The following is a 17,019-nucleotide window of genomic DNA, read 5'->3' as shown; positions in this document are numbered from 1 at the left end:
CACGCAGCGACGACGGGGCGGAGGAGAGGGCGGCTCCGAGGGAGCGGGGCGGGGGCGCTCGGAGCAGCCCGGCCCCCACCGGCGGGGTCGTAGCGCCTGAGGCGGCCGCTCTTCGACCCTGTGCCTCCGTTGTCCACTCGCGTCCCGGAGGAGCCCAGCCTCGGACAGGTACGGTGGTGTCACCCACGGGGGCGGCTGCTCACCAGCCCCCGGGGCGGGAAGCCGTGAGGGGACCGGAGGCAGCGGTGGGTGTGAGGCGGGTGGTGGGGCCCGGGACCGCGGGGGCTCGGCGGTGGGTGCGCTCCGGCAGCGAGGCCGAGAGGTGCCCGCGCACCAGTGTCGGGACCGGGGCGGGGAAGGGCGGTCTGGGGGCTGGCCCGCTCGGTGAGGGGCAGGGGTCCCCTCTGGTGAGACCCCACCTGGAGTACCGCGTCCAGCACTGGGGTCCCCAACATAAGAAGGACGTGGACCTATTGGAGCGGGTCCAGAGGAGGAGACCCTCCTGTGAAGAAAGGCTGAGAGAGCTGGGGTTGTTCGGCCTGGAGAATGCTCGAGGGAGATCTTATAGCCCCTTCCAGTATATGAAGGGGGCCTACAAGAAAGCTGGAGAGGGACTTTTTACAGGTGCGTGTAGAGATAGGACGGGTCATAACGGCTTCAAACTGGAAGAGCGTAGATTTAGATTAGATAACAGGAAATTTTTCGCTGTGATGGTGGTTGGAACTAGATGATCTTTAAGATCCCTTCCAACCTAAACCATTCTATGGTGGCAGCGGGGACTTGGCTTGGCCGTGGGGCTGAAACAGGTGGTAACAGAAACCCACAGAAGCACGGACTTTATTCACAGCGCTGCTGGCTGGCAGGTGGGCAGAGCCTCACCTGGGGCGTTTAAACTGTGATTTAACAGCTGTGTGTCTTCTTACTAGTGCACCTCGTCTCTCCTCAGCTGTGTGATGGGAAGGGGCACTACAGCCTCTGCCAGCCTTTCATGCCCTGCACTGTGTCATGGCGTGCAAAGGAGAGAAAGGAGGAAAGGGATAGCTTGTTTCAGCGCTCAGGAAAAAAGAGAAACAAAAAGAAAAAAACACAGAGGTAAAAATAGGGCTGCTGTCTTTACAGAGCACCTCTATTATTTGCTTTATCGTGGATGCTTGTATTTGCTCCATACGTTTATCTTATGAAATCAACTCTTAAGTATTGCTTGGTTTCCTTTAAACATGCCTTGTACCTGTGACTTGTCCATGACATGATAGCAGGGATGGAGATCCAGTGGCCTCCACTAGAGAAGGAATTGTTTTGCAATTTCTATCACATTAATCCGTTCAGTGCTTTGTCAGGTTGCTTGGAGGCTCCCATTAGAGAGATGAAGATACCATAATGAATTAAGGGTTTGGTTTTTGGTGGGTTTTTTGATGTTGCATTGAAATACAGAAAACATTGATTTAGCCTGCCTCCAGAGGCAGTTTTCTGAGCAGTAACTGCACCAATAACACGTAAAAATGAAGTGGTAGTCGCGGATTAGACTGCTTCATCTGACCTGTAATCAGACTGTACCTCCGTCTTGTGCTGAAAAATGAATGGCTTGTTCTCTTCCGGCCGGGGAGTGGTGGCTAGTGGGGCAAACTAAGAGCTCGTCTGTCTCCACAATTCTTCTACAAATACAGGTTGCTGACAGTTTTTGCTTTATCCCTGCTTGGAGACCTCCCCTAGAAGCACCAAATAGTAACTCACGCTTCTCGAGTTTGTAATAGTTCAGGACTCCTGCTTATGAATTGCTGTGCTTAAAACCAATTTATAGTGGCCTCTCAGTTGTGAGCCAGCACTAGTTTAAAGCAGCGCCTGCAAGCAGTAAGTCAGGTATTCGCCAAGTTGTTGCCATTTCTTCTGATGGGCCTGGATTGGCTTCATCTTTTATGCCTGTATGTTACTGCTTGATGCCTGATGTTTCAGCTTCCAGGCATGCCTTAAAAGCTGGCCTACTGCCTAAAGTTATCTTTGGACAGCAGTCCCCAGCCAGAAAATGTGGCAAAGGCTGTCAGAGGCTAAGTAAATCATTGCAATTTGTAAGCTAGAGCCCATTCTCAGTAATGTAAACAGTGAGCACTTTTCTCAGGGAAAATCATGCAGGATGAGCAGTCACAGAAGTCACTGTGGGTAAAGAATTATGGATAATTCTTTAAATGCTGTGTTCAGAGCAGAACAAACCCTCTCTGTTTACCTAAACACATTTTCTTGGTCTTGTTTAAACTACTGATCAGATGACAGAACATGTTTACATGGATCAGGAGAACACTGGAGAATATTTTGAATTCTCTTTCTCTCTTCTCCCCTCCACGCACCCATCCCTTTTAAAAACCTGTTTCTCTCACTGATGATCTTCTGGGGGCTTATTCTGATCTGATCCGATGTGACACTAGCTGGAGTTCTGATGCATCAATTTCTGTAAATTCTTATGCAAACCAAAAAGGAGAAATGTATTATTTTTGTCATTTGGCACTTTTTTACTCATATTCCTGCTTATTGGTGTTCCTGAAATTATAGTACATCTGGATCCGTAATTTAAATGGGATAGAACAAATCAGACATCAAGATAATTGAAAACATATAATTTAGTTTTAACCTAAGCATTTTCATTATTTTCTTTTTTCAGTGTAAGGTTTAACAAGATAATTGGAAGTGTAGCATTCTTGCAGGGTGATCCACAGAAAAACTTCTTGGTTTGTTAAGGTGATACTATAAATAACCCCTTACTGGAAGTTGCCGTTCTTGGTTACTGCATGTACTGGTGCTTTTGTTCTTTTCCTCCCTTTCTTCCAAAATAGGTGCATTATAGATTAAGAAAAAAAACTTAAGTTGCCGGGTACAGATACCCATAGAATCTCTCTTTCCTTTCAGTGTTTTACATGCTTTGCTATAATGCCTGCGCAGTCATCCGCTCCATGTATCCATGTCTCTTTCAGCTTGTGTACTTTGCAAAAAGGCTTGTCCTTGTTCTTAGGTTTTTGTCAGTAAGTTCAGCTGCTTTTGCTGTTGTCGTTATTTAACCCCAGCCGGCAACTAAGCATCACGCAGTCGCTTGCTCACTCACCCCCGGTGGGATGGGGGAGAGAATCAGAAGGGTAAAAGTGAGGAAACCCGTGGGGTTGAGATAAAGACAGTTTAATAAGTAAAGCAAAAGGCCATGCACACAAGCAAAGCAAAACAAGGGATTCATTCAGTGCTTCCCTTCGGCAGGCAGGTGTTCAGCCATCCCCAGGACAGCAGGGCTCCATCACGCGTAGTAGCTACCTGGGAAGGCAAACACCATAATTCTTAATGTCCCCCCCTTCCTCCTTCTTCCCCTAGCTTTATGTGCCGAGCGTGGCATCATATGGCAGGGAATCACCCTGTGGTCAGCTGGGATCAGCTGTCCTGGCTGTGTCCCCTCCCAGCTTCTTGTGCGCCCCCAGCCCACTCGCTGGCTGAGGAGCGTAAAAGGCCTTGCCTCTGTGTAAGCGCTGCTCAGCAATAACGAAAACATCTCTGTGTTATCAATCAACACTGTTTTCAGCACAAATCCAAAATGTAGCCCCATACTGGCTACTCTGACAAAAATTAACTCTATCCCAGCCAAAAATGTTAGAAAATTCTTAGGGTTACATTTGTTTGATGTGGCTTTGGTCTCTCTTTTTGCAGGAGTAGAAATAAAAAGATATAAAAATGGCAACAAAGCTGGTCAAAAATATGGAGTGGCTTCTGTATGTTATCAAATTGTAGTAGATTCAAGAAGAGCATACAGATGGGTTTTTTATCCAGTCTGTAATTAAATTTTTGCCATGTACAACTTCTGTGACTCGAGATCAGAAGGCAATTGGAAAAAGTTTATGGTTTATCATGGACAGCTTTTTCTTCCATAGGGAAACTATACTATACAGCTACTGAAGTTGAGCACTAACTTTTGGTGGGAGCAGGAACAGCAAAGTGTCACCATCATGCTGTTTAACTATTGGCCATTGTCGGAGGTGCAATCAGTCACAGGCTGTCTCCTAAGCTGGCTGGCAGGGATACACTTCTCAGCTCTGACATGTTAACTGTTGGTCCCCTCCACGTCAAGAAACCAAGCAATATCCCACAGCAAGGCCACCTCTCCTTGTTAAAAACTCGGTTCTCTGTCTTCTAGGACCTTTGAGGCAGGTACAGCCCTGAAAAGGTGCTGCTTGCAAGCAACCGTTTTGCAGAGTTAGAAAATGAAGGGGGAAAGGGGTCTGTTTTCAAGTATGGAAAACACAAACTGCAGCTCCCCCATCCCCGTACAGTGACAGTATCACACCCTGGCTGGAGATTAAGGTGGCTGATTTCTGTGGGGGTCTCTCAGGGTAAGGAGTTGCTGTCTTTTTCTTACAAGGCTCATGATTAGGACTTTAGCAAGGCTTACAAAATCAGTATGCTATTAATTATGAATCCAGGGCCTGGGAAGACAAATGGATGTATAAAGATGCCTGAGGGCTGGGATAAAAACTGAAGCAACTGCTTACACGGCTACCATAGGGCGATACCTGGCTCCCATTCTTGTTGTCACACGCGGGTGTGTTGCCTGGCGAAGGCAACCAAAGTCTGTCCATGTGCCTCTTCTGGCCCAGAGCGCTGGCTACAGGTGCCCGTTTGTTTCATCACAGTTTGTTCTCCTGTGTTTTGCAAACCAACTGCTGATACTCTCACCTACTCTGTGCTGGGAGAAGTTATTTATTTATTTTGTTTGTACGTAATTCTGTTTCCCTGTAGTCTGTTTATTTTTGGTTAAGAGCCGCTGCTGCAGTGAGGGTTAGCAGTGTAACGTGAGTGCTCTGAACAGGGAGTGGAGTTTTAGTGCTGCTTTCAAAAGCTTCCCTTCACCTGATGTGCCAAGTCCTGACACTTGCACCTGAGCACCCTGTCCCATCTCTTCTCCCACATACAGCTTCTCCCACGTACAGCTTCTCCACAGGTGGTTGTTGAAACTATGCTGAAATGGTCCCTTGTATTGAAAGCTTCTCTCATAAGGTACGTCTCCTGTGCTGTGACAGTTAAGCATGTGTGATGATATTGCAGTTTACTAGCATTTGGTTCATGTATGTTAGGCTTATATACAGTGTGTGTGTATTCTATATATATATATATACACACACACTACACATATAGAGAGCATGTATAGTACACTAGGTTTTCTATATGTGCGTATATATACATATATACTATGCACATAGACTATTATGTACTATACTACTGTATATATATGTATACACTACTATATCTAGTACTATATTTGTATAGTATATACAAGCATATATAAAACCTAATATATTTGTACCATATTTCCTATGATCAGCTACTTAACTGTTCTCCCAGTCCATTATTTTGTCTTGTTGTGGACAAATGTTTGTGGGTTTAGTTATGTAAATAAGAGTAATTGTTTAATAAAAGTAGATTGAGTCCGCATCTTCGACATGCTCTTAAAGATCTAGCAGCATCTTCTGGTTCTAGTCCCAGAAGTTTCTTGGCTGCAGCAACAAACACTGGCCTAGCAGGTATTTTCCTAGCCCTTATCTTCAGGCCTTGTTGCATCAAAAGGCCTTTCCTTTCAGCAAAGGCAAGCAAAGCAGCCTGTGAGTGTTAACATCTTAAAAATGGAGATAAATTAGAGGTTTTGTCTGGGGTTTTTTTGTGGAGTTGAAGCTGTGAGGACAAGACTCTGTGTTATCTCCTGCCACTGCCTTTGCACACGAGAGGGCACAGAGTTATGGCGATATTGAGAATGAGGCAATTTGTTAAAAGCTTTCAGCTTGCTCTGCTAGTGAACTTAGCTATAGCTACCTCAGTTAATTACGGTAAGAAATCACTATTACCAAAACAATGTTTAATTTTAAAAAAAAAATTTATTTCACACTTCTATACAAGTATCCACAGGCAATTTCTAATCATGGAATGATGTAGCACTGCTAGCTGGTATAAAAAAGTTTGAGATAAAAGTATACCAGTGACATGACTTATTTTTCAAGAACTTTCAGTTTAACGCGGCTAAGACATTCATGTTCTTAGGCGAGGGCCACAATCTGCTTCTAAATCTAAGACTATCAGTCAAGCTTCTTAGCCCCTGATTAGCCTGGCTTCTGATGCTGCTGAGCCTTTTGGCAAATAAGCCAGAATTTTAAAAGCTCAAAAACTGGGGAACAGCTAAATACATGTGTAAGTGTTCATAAAATCAGGGTCACAATGTACTGAGATTATTTTGTGGGAAAAAGAAGAGTCTAGTAAATTAATGCACTTTCTCTGATGATAACTTTTTAGGTGATCACACCTTCCAAGAAGGTATGTTCAAAATTAGTAGTAAAAAAATAAGACACTTGACTGCCCTCCTAGCAGGTTTTTACCCTATGAGGGGAAAAAGTACCAAGAGGTTTTTGCATAGTTCAAATTACTAGCAATTAACACTCACACTTTTTGAGCAGAATTTTGTTTCACATGGAACAAACAATTGTGAACTGAATATTCGTTCTTGAATAGTACCAACGCTTTAGAACATGGGTAAAAAAGTAAACTCTTTAAATAGCTTCATCGGTTACGTTACAATAACTAAATTACTGATAAACACAACATTGTGGTTTTACTTTTATCAACATTCAGGTATTCAAGACGATTCAGTAGTCTCAACGCGGACCAGCTCAGATCCCCGTAGTTAAGGTAAGGCAGGCGTTTATAGCCTCCTTCAAGTGCTGTATAACAGTTGCAGTAGTCAATGCCTTTTGCCAAACAGGAAGTCTTCACGAAGCTGGAAAGCTGTTTCCAGAGAACCTCTCACTTTCTTGCAGTAAGTATAAAACTGGATCTAAAAACCCAACTTCTGCTTGGTGTCCAAATCATTAAATAGTCTGAAGTCATATACAAACCATGTTACAAGACCCAATAATTCCTAGTACATAAAGTTAAAAGTATCAGGAAGAAAAGCCCCCGTACACATTACTGGAATAAATATTTACAATTTTAGAAAGCATTGGCACCTTCAGTGATGTATTACAATGCAGCAGAAGTCTCAGGTCTCGTAATCTGAAGTTCAAAAACACAGTGGATTTGAAGGTTCAGTTAAGTCTTTGGCCTAATAGTTTGACTCAAAGACATGATTTATAACAAAAATAAATACAAAAATGACTAAAATATATATATATACAAAAAGTACATCTAACAGTCAAGCCTCTCTTTAAAAGAAAACCTCTGTGTATTTGTTGTGAGCAAGAATCACAATCTGATCTTAAAAAAAAAAAATAATGGAGCAACATGACCTATTGCACATGTAATTTAAGACGATGCTTTTTGTTAAGCCCTAACTACTGCAGCAGGCAAAGTTTATGACTAAAGTAGATTTGCAGGTCTTCAGATTATATTTGAGCAAAGCGTGTTAAGGCCACTGTGTGTTTATAATGGACTGTGCATTGAGGGAAGGATGGAGAACCCGTCTTGACCTTAACCATGCATTCCTTGCATACCTAAGAAGGTTAGGATCACAGGAAAAGGTCCACCATAGCGGTTCTGCATATTTTGCAGAAAAGACCCCAAATCAACACAGTGTCTTCTAAAGTGTGAGTTAGATTTGAAGGGGAAAAGAGGCAGCCTGGAAATTAAATAATGCAAATAAAGTCTGTTGAAGCAATTTTAACTGTGCAAACAAAAGCCTCAATATAAGTAGTAATATCTACAATCAAATGGTGAATGTCTGTAGTGTTCATAGGTCTAACTCCATCAATATTCCATTAATGAAAACATTAACCTCTATCTGAACTTTGTGGATGAAAATTTTTTTTCCCTAAGAATAACTTTCATTTTCATTCCATTTTGTGAACCACTGTTTTGTGTCAAGGTCTTTGCATTTCCCATCTTTGATCTGTCGCTCTTCTTTTCGAATTCTTACAGCATGGTATCGGGGGACACTGTCTTCGTACCTGGAACGCTGGAAGAACCCACACTGGGGCAGAGAAGAAAAGAACAGTTTAGGTTTAAGGCGCTGCTAAAGTACTACAATTAATAGAGGCAGTAAATTCTTCCATTGCAGACATACAGGTAAGGAAATGGAAAACAAAAATATGTAGGCCAAAAGTGTAGCGTATGTAGCTGTAAAAAATGTGAGCCAACAGGTCTACGTTAGTTGTTCCAACAGTAGCTGAAGATAAATGGCAGTCTGACAATCCAGTAATCTAATACCTTAAAAATACTACATCCACTAACTTTCTAAATTTGTTTTACAAGTCTTGTAAGTCCTCCTTATAAAGCTGTTCATTCATATAATGAGATAATTTAATGCTACACAAAGATACAGTTCAGGAGAGCTTGCTTCTCAGTCAAAGGTAGGTACGTGCTACTGCATCTTGCTGTACAGAGACATGATTTACCTTTAAAAAAACCTACAGAAAAACTTCCAGGGCCTCCAAGAAGTTACACTAAGGCCTTGTTTTTCAAAGCACCATCTCAACTACAGTCACCTAAACTAACTACATGTATGCAGTATTGGAACATGAGTCTCGCTATAGCATAAAAAACAGACATAATGAAGATTTTGTGATGTGCCATGACACAACTCTCCCTCGATGAAATCTAGTACAGCTTATTTATGCCCTGACATTTTTTATTCAAAGACACTGTAAAAACTAATTTGAACTATTGAGGAATGGACTGAAATTAATTTTCAAAACAAAATGGAGTTATGGCCACAATGTTACAAAGATCAGATGACTGGTAAACACTCAACTTTACAAGTTTATGGGTCACTGATGCAAGATTAAGGCTAAGAGACATTGTGTCATCCAGCTGTCATTAGATACTGCTAGGAATAAAAAAAGATTAAAGTGGCAAGATTTTGTTCATAGTATTTGGGGTGGTGGGGTTTTTTTTGTTTGGGGTTTTTTGAAAAAATAATATTGAATTTTTAAAAAAATTACATCCAGACACAGACCAAATCTTTAGCCATCTCTTAGTTAAGATTTCATTAAACATTGTTTTGACGTATTTTAGTTAAGAATTCCTCCCCACCCCAATCCCAAGCATCACTTATTAATATAGTGTACATGCATGTAATATCTTAAGTTGAATAAGGGTTACTAGAAGCATAAATCGTCGTGCGTCTAGTAGCTTCAGCAAAGTGTTCCTAGAAAACTGTACCTTAGAATTGAAGGAAAACAGATGTTTCCACAGCAATTAAATCCTCATTATGAAAATGCCTTTCATTATAAGCAACAGGTATCTTTTAGCATGCACTAAAGGTTAGTAAAGCAATTTTTTTTAATGGCCCACATAGTCTTAGCTTTAAGCCTTAACTCTGCTGTGTTAATTACCATCTCCCAAGCTTAAAAAAAACTTCCTTGTACTGTTAAAACATAAATAAAAATAAAATAAAAGAAAGAAAAACTATTGCAACAGATCAAGATGTTTTCTAAAGAAATAAACAAGATTTTTAGACCAAGGTAAACACCTGTGTTTGTTCACATGCACCAAAAGCTGAAAATCTATCGACAGAACGAGCAAGCATGTACGATAGTTTGAAATCCAAAAGTTAATAGAACATGTGCAGTAAAAGCTTCATAGTTAGCCACCACAACCATAGCATGTGCCACAGCTAAAAATTAAAAAATATCATCAATTACCAATTACAGAAGTAGATCAATACTATGCATCAGAAGTAAGCCTCTCTTTATCAGATGGCTGAGCATGGATCTCAGCCTTGTGATATGTGGCATCGTAATGATCTTTCTTATTTCTCTTGAAGAAACCACACTACAAGGAAGCAAGGTATTTAGTCAATTTTTGTGGACTGGAAGTCAAACCTATTAACACTGACTTAAATTACTGAACTACCTTCCCATTCTCCCTTCACAGGCCAAAAAAAAAAAAAAAGAAAAAAAATCACAATCCAACTGTCTGAGAACTTCTTGGACTAACTCGACCTGTAAAATAACACATTTACCTGAGATAGAGTTATTTTAGAGGCATTTTGATAAATTTGTAATGCATGTGTTGTTTTGGAGTTTTGTTTGGTTTTTATTTGTTTGTTTTTAAGAAAAACTACTATAAAGTGTGTCCATAGCAACTAAAGCTGGCTGTCAAGAGCAGAAAAAAGTCTATACAGAAACCTGTTTGTGGACTCATGCACAGGACAGACAAAAACATAGGGTATAACAAAAACGAGTGCTGCTTTGACCTGTACAACACAAGCATTTGTCTTAAACCAATCATGTAACTTTCCTTGAAGTACCATGTTTGTTCTTCATAAGATGGCACAGTGTTTGTCATCAAAAGCAGCATTTTACCCTGTGCATGCATGTGTGAAAATGTGTGTATTTTCACATACAGTAAAACACTAGTAATCATAATTTAACAGCCTATCCAAAGTATTAATTCATCAGGAAGATTTTCAGCAGGGCATGGGCATTTATTGGAAAACAGGGAAGTCGGAACTATCCTGTGGGAAGTAACCTGCAGCAAATAGTAGCTCCTCAGCAAAGCCAATTGCTGCAGTTTCTCAAGAAGAAAGCGACAGATAGGATATTCTTCACCTCTTCTTTCTTAATAACCTTCTGCTGTCCCATAACAGCAAATACAGGCCTATGCCTGTAAAAACTAAGTATAAAAGGACTGCCCCTTTATACTTGGAACCACAATGAGTTGTAAAAATGCCAAAAGGTAGTTAGAAAAATAGGTACTTGATTTTTTTCTTTTGGAAATTGTTTGGAAACCTTTAGGGTTTCTGAGATGAAAATCCAGTACTACAGAAATTCACCAACACACTTGGCTGTGTATTATTTCTGTACCTTTTGGTTATTTTCATCTACTATCAGTTTAATGCTATTTCTAATGTTAAGAGAACAAAGCCCTGCTAAAACATTTGTAGGTGTAGAACTTCATGTGAACTATTTAACTGCAGAAGCCCCAATTAGCTGTATCCATCCATATCGAAGTAACTATGGTCTCTGAGTATTTGTCTCATGTTTTGCCCAGAGCTCAAAATGCTTCCTTTTGAGGATGTGGAAACAGAAAAAATTTATAACAAGTCTTCCTGTGTAACCATTTTCCTTCCAAATGTTGCAAAACTGAGAAACTGATAATGGTAATGTATGGTTTGGGCAGTTTTGCTCTATTTTGGGTCCCAAATACAAACCAACATACTTAATAAGTTTGCTGTCTTGTCAGTTGTAGTCTCGGAAGTGTAAAATAACCAGATGAATAAAAACTCACCTTCCATAGTAAGAATACCAACAGTGCAAGCATCAGTATTCCAGCAAAAATAGCCACTGAGATGATCCACCAAGGTACTCCTGTATAAAGTGCTACTGGTTTTGCAGGAAAGACAGTAACACGCACCTAAAGGAGAGAAAATAGTCATTTTCTTCTCTAACAAGATGATTTAACTCTCACATCTACAAAATGCTTTTGAAGAAAAAGTTCCTACTGGTATCATTTCGATATGGTAGTGGATTTTTCCAACCCAATTAAAAGGTTAAAACAATCAATAATTCAAAACTCAGTTAAAAAGTTAAAATTTTAGCTACTTTTGTTTTAAAATGGTGGGGTTTTTTTTTTATTCTTTGGGATAAACTGGAAACATCACAACCATCACATATGGTTAGTATTAAATGTTGAACCTACCTGAGCAGCTTCATTTGTGAGTTTAACATTCTTAGCTGCAGCAGGAACACTGATGGAAGCCCTAACAACAATGTCCAGGTAGTTCATTTTGGAGTATTCCTGTTCCAAAATAAAATATGGACTTTAGACACAGAACAGGAAAGAACTCTAACCTTTCAAAAATGTCAGGTAAGAGGACTTACTTCTAAGAAAGTGCTGTTCCACAGCCTGGACCGCAGCACAATAGATGCCTTGCTGTCTAAACCCTTCAGGGGACATTTTATGTCCACACAGCGTGCATTCACATTGCAGTCCTGCAATTACACATTTCTACGTGTAAATAAAAACACATCCTCACAAATTGTTTAAACACTCTCCCCCCAAGATTAAAAATTGGATTATATGCATCATATTTATGTGCAAGAAAGAAAATCTGTTTGTACTGACAGCAATAGGAAAATACAATGAAGATGCTATTACTTCTTTATTTTAATGTTGTAACTACGCAGGAATAATTTCCTATTTCTCTCTCATCAGAAGATAATCTAAATGGTCAAAGTTTAAAAGCGTCGATACTTGGATTTAAGATAAAAACAAAGCAAAGAAATACCTTCTTTCACCCTGCCAAACTCAGGAAAGCCCTCTTACGAGTGCAGGGGAAGGTCTCTGACAAGACTAGAGTTGGTGCAATATGCTTACCAAGGTCTTGTATTTTCTTTCTGAGAATAAAGAAGAGGCTTTGCTGTCTGTAATCTGCTTCTCTGCAACCTCACGTTTCCTTCTCGAGTTATGGGATTCCTAAAAGGAGAAATTCACAAACAAAAACAAAAAAAAGAGTTTTAGTAGTTCATCCTAAGTATCTCTTAATTCTGATCCCATACAAGCAGAGAAACGAGTTCAGCGAGTGCTTTCTTGTTCCAAGATCAGCATGAGTGACATCACTGTGTATCCCCTACTTACCTACATTTTTTGCTAATATTCGAGTCAAAACAATTACTTTGAGATTTACTGAAGGAGAGGTCAACTCACTACTTTAATAGGTCAAGAGGGGGTTACATTTATAAAACTTCCAATGCTATTTCCATCTTTGTTGTATATAAAGGGTATTAATGTTACTACACTAAAAGAATAAGACTGTGCTATGGTCAGTAGAAGCATTTCTTTTGAACTGTGTATTAACTGGACTCTCTGAAAGTTTCATTAACTAATGTAGTTATCTGACAAGAATGGGTGCATGCAGTTTTAATGGTAAAAATTAAACCTCCTCCTAAATATCTTAAGATTACGTGAAAAAAAATAATGAAAATGAAGGCTCGAGTTTTAGGAAAACAATCTTGCTAGATAGGCACAGCGAAGGGCTATGAAACTTGCCTGAGAAATTCTTTTTATCACATTTGTTGTAAATAAGTAAATTTAAGTGTAAGCCCTTTCTCTTTAAAAAATTACATGGAATTCCCCCAGGCTGGGGAGACGCTTACTGTTGTTTACTGTTTTCTGTGTAAGAACTTGATCAGATTTCAATAATGCTGATGAAATTCACTAAAGCAAGCAGCAATTTCATCCTGTAAGAGCATATGACAACAGTGCCCATTGCAAGAACAGTCACCATGACATAGCATCTATCCTTTAACACGTTATCTGCATTAGTGGTTACAAAGTCTCCTAATAAGCTTAAGCCTTGATATGTTGTTCATGTATCATGCTCACACTCAAAACAGTAAAAATTCCTTCTGCAGGCAAGATCTTACGCCCTACTGTCATATGCTGAGTGCTTCCGTGTTGTACTCATTGATGAACAGAAGACAGGGTAACGTACCGCAACATGCAAGCTGTTGATTTCATTCTCGGGTTGACAGGAGACTTTTTCCAAGCCTTTGGAATCTATTTTCATCAAATAAAGCAGCCATTTGCCATTACTAATTTCTTTCGGCCACTGGATGTCCAGGGAAGCCGTACCAAATGTTTTCAGTGGTCTGCCCAAGTTAGTTACCTGTTAAAATAAACATTTTAAACTGTGAGATACTTTTTAAAGATACTTTCTTCTCAATGGGAAGTTCTATTGATTTGGGCAAGTACTAAGTATGCAGCTAACAGGAAATTTAAAAGCAGATGAAAGTCAAAACAGAGTATAAGGACAAAGCATATACTAAGACTAGCACACATGGATAGCAAGTAAATCGAGAGCTGAGATGTATAAGGATTAAAATTCCCTAACATGAACTTTAAGCTGTTGATTTTTAGAAATCTGTCTTCATGTGAAACAGCCACCACTCCAGTTTAGAGTTAACAAATCATTCAGTTACAGAACTGAGGCAAATTGCAACTTTGTGAGGAACTCTGACACAGAAAAATAACCAGCTCTTGCTCTCCTAAGTCTGGAAGTTGTTTCCCAACTTGTTTTTTGCTTTCTTAGTGTTACTGTTTATGATAGCAAGTTCTAAAACAGATATTCTAACTGCTTCTACTTTAATACATGCATGTAGGTAAGTAGAGAAAGGAAGGACTGACAGAGATGGACTTTAATCCTGTGTACAAAACTACTGTGTACAAAGACAGCAGGGCTTGCATTAAGTTTTGTCCCCTTCCTGCCCAGGGTTTCATGCTGTACAACTGAATGTGCATGAACTGCTCCAAAAAATCAGTGTACAGCCAGCCTCAGGCCACGTCCTCAAAAGATGATCATAAAACATCAAGGCCTAAAGAAGCTCTAGTCTGCAGTCAGACTGCATGTTCTGATTAGGAAGTCAGGATGTGGGGACAAGAAAAGCCAATTTTAAATCCAGCAACTTTTCCAAGTATTCATATGCATAAAGAGAAAAGCTGTTCATTTGATTAAAAGCAGCTGTTGGGATTAATCTTAAATTACTCACTCGGAATTCATACTCTATGAGGCTTCCAATGTGATCTTCAGATTTCATAGCACTTTCACCAATGATGTTACCTCCAAAATATACCTGAGAAGGCTTAGCAACTCTGTTCAGGTGAGGAAGAATAACCAGATTTTAATGAAGTCTGCAGCAAAACTGTCATCCCCAGCCCCCTTGATTTGTTACCCTATCAACACTTACCCAGTGAGTGATAAAAGCAATTCAAGAACCACTTTAGCACTAGCTGTAATTGGAGTCAAATTAACTTGAGTGCTTGTTCTACAATGAAAAGGGAACAATGCTGTTTATTTTACAAATTTAGTGGTTTCCACTTTACTATTAAATTGCTTTTGTGAAACGAACAAATTAATTCAAAATGTTTACAGCTGTATATAAAAACATAGCATGTACACACAAAGAAAACTTACGTCTCCAACTTCAGATTAATGTCCAAGTCTGTTGTATCAACATTAACTTTAGTGGTACTTAGGACCAGATAAAAGGTTACCTAGACAAGAACGGACAGTCATGGAATATGTAAACATTTTATAAAATATATGAATATATGCAGTATTATAGAAATACACCATCAGGTTCTAGAGTTAAAAAGACAGATCCAAATCAAATTCCCAGTTATGACACACAGAAACTTTCAATGACTGCAGCCAGGAATCAGATTTTATTTGAGTAAAATAGATGCAACTTACGTTGGAATTTCTTTTGAAAGGATTTCCAAGTTCACACTCTGCTTGAGAACCATTTTGATTAGCACCACATGTTAGCTGCTTTTCCTGATTAAACAGAATACATTTATAAGTAAAAATATGCAGAAAATACTTAAAAATTTGAGTATCTTTTTTTCTTAAAAATACTTACAGGATAACCTCTCATCTCCCTAAATGCAGAATACGTCAGACTGTCTGGAAAAGTTGCAATTAGTTTAGCTTCATAGGCATCTTCACCATCTTTTTGTGGATTTTTTGCATCAGATGGATTGTTTGTTACTGTTATTTCCAGGGCAATATCTTTCTGATCTTTCAGAACAAGCACTGGGATGCCGTTTTCACTATGGAAACAGAGTATATACAGCGTTGTGTGCATTCAGAAAACAAATGTGTATGAAAGTTTGCTTCTTACTATGCTTTACCCAAATGTAATTCTCTCTATTAGGGAAGAATTACTGTAAGACCATAAACACATGAATGATCACATGGTTTTTTCCCCAGACGAGTATTTAATCTCTGAAAGCGGCCAGCAGTTAACAGGATATAACAGACTGATACAGGAGGTGTTAAGTGTGTGTTACGATGAAATGATTTCTCTTTTCACGTCTCTGTCTTAGGCTACTAGGCTATAGTATATCATCTTGTCATACTCGCAATCAAATTTCTTTCATCTCAAAAATACTTAACAGTAGCACACACAATAAACTACTGCAAGGCTAGTTTAGAATCTCACTTCTCCAGGGGTTAGAACCATTTTTCCTGACTTTTAGCCCACACCTGTACAGTTGTGGCCACTTTGTACCCACTGGAACCTGTACCATCCCTCTTCTTCTAAAGCTCATTCCCAGTCCCCCGCCTTCCTCGCCCTGACAGATAAGTACTACTGCACAGGGCTGTGTTTGCCAGACTAACAGAACAAAGCTGCTCTACCTCCCAAAACTCTCTCCTCAAAGTTCTTTTAAGCACCTGTTAATAATTTGATTTTTAGCAATACATTGATCAAGGCTTACATCGGTAAAGAAGTAAACCTGTCTTCATTTCCTTCTCTAGTGCAAAACCGGTACTGAAGTTTCAGATTGCTGTGGCATTCATTGTCTTCTCCACATCCTTCTTTCAAGAACTCCACCTAAGTAAAATCAAAGCACTTTTACTGCACGTCACATAATACCAGCTTAAAACAAGATTTCTGATATGCACTGCGTAAAGCACCTACAGGGAACTCAGACTTTCCTGAATAGAGTAAGATTTTAACCTGCCTCTTGCTTCTTGCCTGTCAAGAGAGTTTTTCTTTGTGAGACACAGCCTTTGAGGCTGATAATTTAGAACTTTAAATGTGACTAAAAGGCCGAATTAGATAACGCTGAGTGAGAGGTACACTTCTAATGAGGAAAAACAAGATCCTTAAGTCTGATTCTTCAGTGAGCACTGAGGAAACGATATCTTTTACCCAAGATATTCCCTCTCTTTTACATGACTGCTGCAGAGCTCTAATGCTGCTAGAGCATCCTATCTCAGAAGAATTAGACTGTACATTATTTTGTGATGTGGGGACAAGTGTTCACAGCAGGAGGTGATGGATGAGCCAGCAATGTGCCCACGTGGCCAAAAAGTTCAATGATACCCTAGGGTGCATTAAAAAGAGCGTGGCCAGCAGGTCGAGGGAGATCATCCTCCCCCACTTCTCTGCCCTAGTGAGGCCACATCTGGAGCAGTATCCAGTTCTGGGCTCCACAATTCAAGAAAGACAAGGAACTAAGGGAGAGAGTGCAGCGAAGGGCTCCAAAGATGATCAAGGGAATGGAGCA

General features: G+C 39.8%; 1 protein-coding gene and 1 long non-coding RNA gene across 7 annotated transcripts in view; one reads left to right on the top strand and one right to left on the bottom strand.

Moving 5' to 3' along the window:
- Positions 1 to 22: 22 nt before the first annotated feature.
- Positions 23 to 15,328, top strand: LOC141463567 (uncharacterized). Its single transcript, XR_012463231.1, has 5 exons — positions 23 to 168; positions 4,937 to 5,019; positions 6,640 to 6,696; positions 7,921 to 8,067; positions 13,359 to 15,328. It is a non-coding gene; the product is annotated as an uncharacterized lncRNA (long non-coding RNA).
- Positions 7,814 to 17,019, bottom strand: part of ITGA6 (integrin subunit alpha 6) — a 44,487-nt gene continuing 35,281 nt past the window's right edge. For 2 of the 6 annotated variants that reach the window (XM_074146072.1, XM_074146073.1), the window contains 12 exons: positions 16,225 to 16,340; positions 15,366 to 15,555; positions 15,197 to 15,280; positions 14,918 to 14,997; positions 14,691 to 14,768; positions 14,493 to 14,595; positions 13,439 to 13,612; positions 12,322 to 12,420; positions 11,826 to 11,936; positions 11,644 to 11,742; positions 11,233 to 11,358; positions 7,814 to 7,972 (listed from right to left, as the gene is read on the bottom strand). In XM_074146072.1, the coding sequence (XP_074002173.1) occupies positions 7,814 to 7,972; positions 11,233 to 11,358; positions 11,644 to 11,742; positions 11,826 to 11,936; positions 12,322 to 12,420; positions 13,439 to 13,612; positions 14,493 to 14,595; positions 14,691 to 14,768; positions 14,918 to 14,997; positions 15,197 to 15,280; positions 15,366 to 15,555; positions 16,225 to 16,340 (1,419 nt within the window). Of the gene's footprint in view, positions 7,973 to 9,666; positions 9,775 to 11,232; positions 11,359 to 11,643; positions 11,743 to 11,825; positions 11,937 to 12,321; positions 12,421 to 13,438; positions 13,613 to 14,492; positions 14,596 to 14,690; positions 14,769 to 14,917; positions 14,998 to 15,196; positions 15,281 to 15,365; positions 15,556 to 16,224; positions 16,341 to 17,019 lie in introns of those variants that run through there. The other 4 variants (XM_074146075.1, XM_074146071.1, XM_074146074.1 and 1 more) reach the window with 3 other exon arrangements.

The sequence above is a fragment of the Numenius arquata genome, chromosome 3 (assembly GCF_964106895.1).
Source record: "Numenius arquata chromosome 3, bNumArq3.hap1.1, whole genome shotgun sequence".
NCBI classification, from domain to species: domain Eukaryota; kingdom Metazoa; phylum Chordata; class Aves; order Charadriiformes; family Scolopacidae; genus Numenius; species Numenius arquata.
This window is presented reverse-complemented; position numbering and strand designations above follow the sequence as displayed.